Consider the following 9,902-nt stretch of genomic DNA (forward strand, 5'->3'; position numbering starts at 1 on the left):
AACTTCGTGTTGATGGCGAAGTTAGAAGGAAAAAACATTAATAACGCGATGGTGAATGGTTGCGTGTTGAACCAAGACGACTATTTGACACAAATTCCCAGCAGACCAATCAACCCATTTCCAACAGAGCTTGGGCGCCATCTTGTGCATTTTCTGGGACTTTACATTGGAGTCCAGACGCCTCAAAATGAGATGGAAGGACTTCTTTCATCGATTGTGAACATTTATGCTTTCCTCTTCAGAATTATTTGAATCATTTTCATAACTGGATGAGTAACAAGAAAGCATCTTCTCCGAATCTGAAGCCATTGTTTTGATTCTCGAGCAAGGCAAGATGTCCTGGCGTGACGTCACGAACAAGGGGACGGGACCTTCCGAAACTTTCTGAGGTCATTTTGAAGTAGTTTTTGGACACTTTAAGTCATTTTTATTGGTGTTTTGAATTTGACTAAAAATATCAGCCTGCGTGTTTTGGGTATTTTAGATGCTATGAAACGTTTTTCTTATGTCGGTTAGGAAACAAAAAAATGGTACCGGTTGTCCTTTAAATGATGAACAATATCATGACAAATCATGTTTAGGATTTATGTTGAATTTTTTTGCCTTTCCAGTCAGTGCACATGAGGATTGCTGCAGCTGAAAAACTGGGTACTGGCATCTCCTTATGGGAGCTTGGACAGGGGTTGGACTACTTTTATGACCTCATTTGAGTATCAGCACACAGATAATACACATTTTTCACGAAAGAGTTAATTTGCTGCTTAGGTCCGGTTGGTTTGAAAGTGACATGAACTCCTGCATTGAGCCACTGAAGGCTTCATTTTTGATTATGACGAATACAAGGTACATTTGGTCTGTTTTCTGTGTCATTCATGCAAATAAATCAAGTTGTGAAGTTTAGTTGTACATTTTTTTTGTCAGGAAGGCCATTTTTGTTTAGCGCAGGGGTCGGGAACCTATGGCTCTTTTGATGATTGCATATGGCTCGCCGATAAAACTAAATACATATGCTTTTTCGCCGTTCATTTCCTGTTGGGGCTGCAGTTGGCGTTTGCCTGGATTTTTACCAATCACGAGGAATGGAAAACCATTCATGTTAACGGTGAGTGCTATCACAAAGTTATTTTAAATAATACATTCTGACCTTTTATTGAAAAGTGGCCGCACGTGCGTGCGTGTTTGCGTCCGCGTGTGTGTGTGCATCTCACTGAAAAACATTTCTAAATATTTTACTCCTATGGCTCTCTTAGTCAAAAAGGTTCCCGACCCCTGCTTTAGCGGGACAAATCAAGCCATGTGTATTCAAAACAAATAATACAATAACATTTCCTGCAAATACATTTTGAAAGTGTTGACAGGTGCAATATACATTTTCAAAATAAGACCTTGACGAATGAAATTATTTCATACTCAAGTGTATTGAAAGTTCAAACGTTTTTACAGCTAATCTTACTTGGCACCAGACAGCAGAATTAAATTGTTGACAGCAAGCCAGGTGGACTGCGTGTTTTGTCCAGTTATCAGGTGTCTGTCCGTGACAACGTGCACAGCATCCTCTTGGCTTGCTGCAAAATGAAGTTGAAAAGATATTCTCGAATCAGTTTTTAAAAAATTCGTTCCAGACATCAGCCATTATGAAGGTGCACTCACCGGTGTATGAGCCACCGCTGTCCTTCACAAAATCTTCCACGATTAAAGGCAGGTTGGCAAAGTCTGGGCTTCGCACAAGTTCAAACACTGATGGCTTCAGGAAAAGCACATAAATATTAACAGTCAGAATTAATGGCGACGAGTTTCAAAATCAGTTAGCCATAGATGGAAATTTCAAACATTTAGATTGAACACACCCCAGTCAAACTATAGCCATTGAAGATCCATCTGTTTCCCTCTGTGGCGCAACACAGCGCTGATACCCCCTGTCCGACTGCACACACGGGCTCTGCGTGCAAAGACTCATTAGTGCGCACACCTAAAGGACAACCGACACCACTTTTTCGTTTCCTAACTGACCTCAGAAAAACGTTTTATAGCATCTAAAATACCCAAAACACGCAGTATGATATTTTTAGTCAAATGCAAAACACCAATAAAAATGACTTGTGTTCAAAAACTACTTCAAATTGAACCCGGAAGTAATAATAATACATTTCATTTATAAGCGCCTTTCAAAAGTCTCAAAAGAACACTTTACAGTCACATAATGGCCAGTTTCAGAAGGTCCCGCCTCCTTGTTCGTGACCTCACGCCAAGACATCTTGCCTTGCTCGAGAATCAAAACAATGGCTTCATATTCGGAAAATATGCTTTCTTGTTACTCATCCAGTTATGAATATGATTCAAATAGTTCTGAAGAGGAAAGCATACATGTTTGCAATCGATTAAAGAATTTATTCCGGTCATTTTGATGCTTCTGGAGAGAAATGTAGTGAACAATTCTTTAGTACTCACAGTACCCAAAAAAGGCAGAATATGGCGACAAAATTGTCTGCTTGGAAGTTTTGTCAGCGAATATCAAATAGTAGTCTTGGTGCAACACACGACAATTCACCATCAGGTTATTTATGTGTTTTCCTTCTATTTTCGCCATCAACACGGATCAACACTAAGTTTTGAGAAAAAACAAAGTGTATGAGATGAAAGGACTGTTGCAATGTGTCCTTTCTCGGTCAGGGGCGTTCCTTCAGTGACATGATGTGAGGACTCGTCACCAACTCAAAAACAAGACTTACGGAATATTCAGCGAGAGTCTTAAAAAGTAAAATACAGTAAAGTCTCGGTATATCGATATCGGATATATCGATAGTCCCGGTTATATCGATACTATTTCTATGCACGCACGGAGAAAATTACATGCAAACAGGGTCGGATATATCGATAATCCCGGTTATATCGATATTTTTGCGGACTCCCTTGAATATCGATATAACGAGACTTTACTGTATAGATATATGCGGTGGAATCTTTGTAAAATACGCTCAGTGGAAGTCATTTGAAGCCATTTTACAAATTATGGACACAACTTGTTCGGCGGCGTCGGTTGTCTTTAAAGTGTAAAATTTGACAGACTTACTCTGCTGAGAGATGAAATGTGAGAGAATACGGTGCAGTGAGCCGCTATGTGCTAGGTCGCTTGGCGCTCCTGGGCAGTCGGGAATGAGCAGAGACTGATAGCGAGCACCTATAAGAAGATAGGAGTGGTAAAGGTCATCGTGAAGCACTAGCCAGAAGAAACACAACAACAGTGATTGTGAATGGTTCTCACCATCGATGGATTCAAGTTTGGCAGGAGTTGCGTAAGGTTTCATGTTGAAGTCCTGCACCCATCTTGATGTGCTGTCATCCACCCCATCAAAATCAATTGGCTTTCCCTTGAATACAACATTCAGGGTACTTTTTAACTGTATACACCACTCAGCATATTTTTAAAAAGCATGTCACTTACTACCTAACTTGCTGTGTTACCATCCAACCCGATTTAGGGCTTATGTAGACATTTTTTCAAATATTTAATTCTGACTACTGTTGCACACAGTGAGTAAAAGACACATTCAGATATTACCAGAGCAAACGACACAGAGGATCCCCATGCATTGACATGGTTGCTCAAGGGTTTCAAATGTGCAAGCAGAATTTGCGAACCGTTGGAACGTACCTTAAATTAATCAAATCTGGATTTTGACATTTTCGTTTCACTTTGGCTCTTTTAAACAGTAAAAGGAGCTCAAAATCAGGACACCTGTCTTTTCTCCAAATACAGGTAGAATATATAAATTAAAATGAACTTATAATTACAGTATTTGAGTGCGGTTTGAGCAAATTACAATATTCAGTTAAAAAATAAAAAGACTTACCGCCGGCGTGGCCGTCTGGAGGTTAAACACAGAGGAGCAAAGATTGAAACACTGCTGGAATGACTTTGCTGACACCCCTAACACGCACCGTGAACATAACACGAGTTTATAACATCAATTCATGAACTGTTAGGAAAGACACAAGATATGGACATCAACTAGCTTGTCAAACACACCTTGCGGAGAGGCGCTCAACACAATCAAACAAGTCGGTTTAGCAGACATTCTCTTATTATAATTATTTATTTTTGCCCACTTCAGCTTAAATTAGTGACATAATACAACTGCAATCAAATTTTGATTTGTCGATGACAAATAGGAAGCACCGAGAGGAGGAAGAGTCAGCTGACCACAACGTCCGCCGAGAGACCTTCACAACAAAAGCATCGGCACAGTCGGCAAGTAAAATGCGTTTTTTCAAACACTCGACAGAGGGCGCGATAATAATGTACGTACATTACTACAGTATATAGTAGGAACACAGCACGCAGTACAGTACTGTTTAAATCTTAAATTATATTAGATTAATCCATGTTCCTTTTAATTTCGTTTGGGAGTCATGTAATTATACTTTACGAACGCATTATTTTATATACATTTGATCGACATTTCATTTACTTTTTATAATAAATCAAGTATACTTGTGATAAATTAGAGGTAATTCAAATATATATTAATTTAAAGTGTGAAACCTCGGTTAACATTTATGACATGGAACTGGTTTGTGGGTAAAGAAGAAATGGGCCATGTGTCACGGGCCATTAAATGCACACCTGTGCTTTAAAAAAATTACATGTGGCTCATCAATCCTTTCATCACAGTGCATGCATTGCAAGACATTCCCAGTAAATATATTGTCCGCAACAGGTGGAACTAACAAAGTTCAGTTTGTACAGTTGTTTTTCGTTGTTTATATTTTGTATTTCTTGTGACATGCAACATGAACAGCAGGACAGGAAAGCATTTGTAAGTATAACCACATCAGGCTTTCATTTTATGCATTACCCTTCGCATAATAAGGAAACCATTTTGTCGAGTGAAGTGCTGCCCAGCAGCTAAATTTAAGCTTGACATTGTAAGGCACTCTCATCTGGTCATGACACTAACAAGTCCAACGTCAGTATGGCTCATTTTTCAGATTTTGATGAAGGCAGCAAGTAAACATCATCCCAAAAAACTGAAATAAAAGATATGAAGCATGTGTTAGTTCAGCACTTAACATACATACATACATACATTTGATTTATATATCATCGGGCTGGAGATTGAGACATTTGTTACAATATTTACTTGAGAGGGACTTCACCTGTAAAACTGCAATCCCAATGCCCAGTGCAACGAGAATATACAGCTGACTGAGAATAAACTCCTCCAATTTCATGACGCAGCCTCCCTGGCAGCACAGCAGAGGCAACAGATTTAGAATACCGTTAATACAGTAAGTCAATTGGTGTCAAGTGGACAAACATACTCACCTCTACCTTGTAGACATTGGAGGGATGGTCTCTGATGCCGCAGAGGCTGCTAGGAGTTTTACAACAACTGTCAGGAACAAGCTGCTGGTAGTGCATGGCTTCGATCCAAATGCTTTCTCGCCAGTCTGAGGAGCTGTTACTGCCACAGCACTGGAACTGAGAGAGAAGAACCGAAACGGTGAGGCAAATTTCAACAAGACAGATAGTGTGTGAATATTGTGCATCCGCACCTCCTGATGAAGCTTGTCTACAGCCTGTGTGACACTGTCCTCTCCAGCTTGTTGGTACTTGTCCTGCATGGTCACCTTCAAGTTCAGCCTCAGCTCCTCATCTAACTGTGGGGCAAAAGCGGCAAAATTTGTTGTTACATTTTACATTTAAATTTCTGAAGATGAAAAATAAAATCATGAAATAGTTCACTTTGTGTGTTGTCAAAGCACAATGGCTGAGTTTCTATAATTCAATTCAACTATGAACAATGTAAGTTTTGTATGATACTCAAATTGATTGAGCAATAACTCAAATGGCAGTTGATTACCTGGTGGCAGAAAGGGAAACACTGGAGCAAGAAAAGGGGGGGAGGAAAAAGGAAAGAGTGAGAAGGCTCAAAGTAGAAGTGCAAGCGGACAGTATTTATGGTGAACAGGCAACCTAACTCGTGTTAAAATAATGAATATAATAAAAATAGAGAAAAAAACAGATGAGATGAGGTAGGGATGTGATCAAGAAGCACGGAAGAAGAAAAACATTTCATTTCTTTTCAACTTGTAGTGGCATTTCAAAATACTGTATTTTCTGCACTAAAAGGTGCCCCTAAAAGAAAAGATTTTTTCAAAAGCTAACCATGCGCCTCATAATCCAATGCGCCTTATGTATGGAAAACGTTTGACGAAATGTGGAATGACGAAAATATGTCATTCATTGAAGGTGCCCCTTATAATTGCCGCCCTAAATTTATACCTGTCAACCTTGGCTAATAGCTGCCCTTATAAATGATTACAATTCCCGTATTAAAGTTGTAGTACGCCGTACATTATTTGAAATGATAAAAAAACGCTAACACAAGCGGAAATGCAGTTTACCACACATGCGCACATTATGCTTTCATAATCGACCGTACGCAGCGATAAAAAATATTCAAACACATTCTCCCATGCTTACTTCTACATTATAACTAGTTGATTCCTCGATTGCAACACAAATGCCGGACTTCAAATGCGGAAACAGAAATACAAAATCAAACGAAAACAATGTGACGCGCATGCGCATATCAGGCTTCATCGACATTTTTTATCGTATAAAAGTTGTTATACGGCGTACACAATTCAAAATGATGAAAAAAACGTATAAAATACGGGGAAAATGTATAAGTTGACAGGTATGTATTGCCTTATGTATGGAAAAGGTTTTTAAATATGTCATTTGTTGAAGATGCGCATTATATTCCACGAAATATGGTATATGCAAGACTGAGATTGAAAGGCACTTGAGTTAAACAACCCCCCAAAACAAACAAGCTTACCTCCTGGTAGCTAATATAGGCCAAGACAGCTGTGACGATTTCCAGCAGACAAACACAAAGCAACAGCACCAAATACTGCAGGAAATATTCAAAATAAAAAAATATAATTAGTGAGCAGATAGGAAGCGCCGGCCTTGAAAATGTGTTTTCCGAATCCACCCCCCCCCTTTGGTTTATGGAACAAGTAAATAATGACATTTCTACACGGCTGTCATCACATCAATCATGTGTTCCATTACGGTTTGATTTAGAGCCGCCACAAAAATGGACAAAACCCGACTTCAACGGACAGGACGGCAGAAAAAAATCATTGGCACCGCCCTACCCACTCTCGAGGACTTGCACACTGCAGGAATCGAAACAAGGGTGCTGAAAATCCTACTGGACCCTCCGCACCCTGCCCACCACCTTTTCCAGCGACTCCCTTCTGGCAAGCGCTACCAATCCATGCGCACTAAATTCAGCAGACATTTAAACAGCTTCTTCCTCCAAGCCATTAACTTTCCAAACAGTAGCCCAAATACAACTGTATAGTGCCTCTTTGCAATTTTTTTTTATGATACTAGTGCAGCGTGTTCTATTGGAAACAAATTCCTTGTATGTTCAACATACTTGGCAATAAAGATGAATCTGATTCTGATAACGACATGAATCAAAACACATAATATTCCGTTAGTTTCACAAAGGTCATGACCTCTGTTCTTAGGACATGTTGTCCAAAAGATATTCATACATGTCATGATATGAAATCTTTAAAAGCTACATGGCAAGTTGTTCCTGTCATCGTAGAACTCATGATAGTGAGTTTGTTGACTTGACGTTCTCCATTTACATAACACGTATCCTCCGGCTGCGTCCGCATGTCAGCCACACGCGGGCGCCTATGATGCTCCTCATGCCTCTAACGTTAGCTGAACTCTAAAAACGTAAACTCTTGAGGACATGAGCCACGTGGCCTGGCACGTCATGCTGCGGCTCTACTTAGGGTGGGCCGCACCAGTGAGCTGCAGGGAGACATAAGGTCACCGAGGATTAACTTTCGGTGCCTTCAGATCTGTGTGTGTGTGTGTGTGTGTGTCTCAACAGAATCTTAAGTGAATTATGAGGATAATAAAAACATTTTTTCCTCCTCACCACAATCAAAAGACTCTTCATCTCGCTCAGAGTGGCGCAGCATCCAATGATGCCGATGATGATCACGACGGCCCCGGCACCGACGAGGACGTAAGCGGATGCGGTGTAGTAGGTGGAGTTGAGCAGACTGATGTAGTCACTCTTCTCCACCAGAGTCCACACCCCCTGAGCCAGTATGGCCCCCCCTGCCAGCTGAGAGAACACATACATTCATTTTATACACACTTGGAATTCTCATGATTTGAACACATCGATTTGAGTAAATTGTCCTCCATCTTTGATTGTATCTCTTATACGTCGATGCGTATGTGGAACTGTCACGGCTTGGGATTGAAGCGTATGTGGAACTGTCACGGCTTGGGATTGAAGCGGATTTACGTGGGACAGGAGATGTGAGACAATCTCTTTTGGTCAATGGATGCTACAGCTTCGTGTTTGCTATCAACATTTAGCTTGGAGCAGACATGCACAATACACCATGACCTCCCTGATCCACTGGTGAAAATGATGCTTTGATTCTCTCCTCTTTCATCTACAACTGCTTCATACAACTAAGAGGGTGCAGAAAGGGCTTGAAATTGAATGACTGTGTCTTTTATGTTGTGTGACATTATTTGTTATTTTGTTGTTCTAACTTCAAGATGGTGCCTTGAGAGTGGCTCCCTCAACAGCAGCTCTGTATTTTGTTTTTCTACTTCTTCCTTTCCTTTCATAACTTTGCTGCTGTGAAATGTAAATTTCTCCACTGTGAGACTAATAAAGGCTAATCCAATCCAATCTAAACATATAGCCTTTCAAATATAACACTCAATCAAATAACACATTGCCCAATCATGATTCTACCTGCACCTTCAAAACATGCACTTGGTGAATGATTGTAAAGAAAACCTTTTTTTTCATTAAACGATCGATTTTGTAACTTACCACCAAAAGAATGTTCAATATAAACAGAATGTACTTCAGACAAATTGTCCCACAGCTGTTGGACGTTTCCCTCTGAGTTTCCATTCTGAAAAAAAAAAAAAAAAAAAAAAAAACAAATCAGACTGCTGATGTGCATGATATAAATGCGGTCATAAGTGATAAGAACAAAAATCAATTTAGCATTGTGTCTTATTGCAACAGACAGGGGGTGACTGTTGTGTGTGCGTGTGAACAATTTCCCGGTTCTCCCGGTGTATATACAGCATTTCCCTTGAGTAAACAAAGAATGACACTTCCCAATCTTGGAAGGTCAGCGCAGGAGCAGTTCACTGATGAAATTAAATATGTGGTGGGTAAAGATTGTGTCGTATGACATGCAGCAGTAATCTAGGACCCCAAAGCCAAAATGAACAAAACTTGCAGAACAATTTTCTATAAAAAAATCCCATTAATAAGATTCAACAGAACACCTCCAAAGTGGTTAACCTAAAAACAAAACAGTGTTCTTCTACCATTTAAACCAATTGCACACGGGTGAGTGCGAGTGAAGCAAAAAACCTCAGAGAGATTTATTTTTATCTACGCTGTCATGGAAAAAGTATCCCCGCTTTCAAGTGAGGCCAATAACGTCCTACCTGATTCGAGATGTTAGTTTCTGTGGCAACGCCTTCCAGGATCACACTCAGCCCGCCGTGGATGTGCTTCTGTCTGTAGAAGTTGCCCTCTGCACTTTGAGTGTCTGACAGTAAGTATTGTAGTGTCCTATTGCAGTCACTTGCCCACCCAAATGATTCCTACTGTAAAGTGCAGGGCTGCCCCCCACTGGTTACTGTCCCCATTAGGGTGAGTGTGGAGCATGGAGGGAGACTTCAGAAAATACTGACAAACACTATATTTAACAGAATCAAAGCATTGTGGAAGAATACAAGCTTGGCAGTAAACGTGACCTTCAGTAAACAAAAGTTGAAACAGTGTCTGAACTGTAGGAAGATTAAT

The 9,902-nt window shown here is 40.2% G+C and overlaps 2 protein-coding genes across 4 annotated transcripts; both read right to left on the reverse strand.

The window, feature by feature from the left end:
* Positions 1-1,399: 1,399 nt before the first annotated feature.
* Positions 1,400-4,167, reverse strand: gatd1 (glutamine amidotransferase class 1 domain containing 1). Its single transcript, XM_088996343.1, has 7 exons — positions 4,028-4,167; positions 3,852-3,928; positions 3,263-3,368; positions 3,071-3,178; positions 1,848-1,939; positions 1,651-1,744; positions 1,400-1,565 (listed from the first exon to the last, which is right to left on the reverse strand). Exons 1-7 carry the CDS (start codon positions 4,074-4,076, stop codon positions 1,450-1,452), a joined length of 642 nt encoding a protein of 213 aa, XP_088852469.1. The 5' UTR covers positions 4,077-4,167; the 3' UTR covers positions 1,400-1,449.
* Positions 4,168-4,890: 723 nt separating this feature from the next.
* Positions 4,891-9,679, reverse strand: cd151 (CD151 molecule). Of its 3 annotated transcripts, none has more exons than XM_088996341.1 (9): positions 9,542-9,679; positions 8,907-8,991; positions 7,983-8,174; positions 6,849-6,923; positions 5,865-5,885; positions 5,557-5,661; positions 5,333-5,482; positions 5,158-5,244; positions 4,891-5,028 (listed from the first exon to the last, which is right to left on the reverse strand). In XM_088996341.1, the coding sequence occupies exons 2-9, from the start codon at positions 8,988-8,990 to the stop codon at positions 4,969-4,971; spliced, it is 774 nt and encodes a 257-aa protein (XP_088852467.1). In that variant the 5' UTR covers position 8,991; positions 9,542-9,679; the 3' UTR covers positions 4,891-4,968. The 3 variants fall into 3 exon arrangements, with proteins under 3 accessions (XP_088852467.1, XP_088852466.1, XP_088852468.1); XM_088996340.1 differs by having other exon boundaries at positions 5,327-5,482; XM_088996342.1 differs by lacking the exon at positions 5,865-5,885 and having other exon boundaries at positions 5,327-5,482.
* Between the last annotated feature and the right edge of the window lie 223 nt (positions 9,680-9,902).

Source organism: Hippocampus bargibanti, linkage group LG05, assembly GCF_051943395.1.
Source record: "Hippocampus bargibanti isolate YZ-2025 linkage group LG05, ASM5194339v1, whole genome shotgun sequence".
Taxonomy (NCBI): domain Eukaryota; kingdom Metazoa; phylum Chordata; class Actinopteri; order Syngnathiformes; family Syngnathidae; genus Hippocampus; species Hippocampus bargibanti.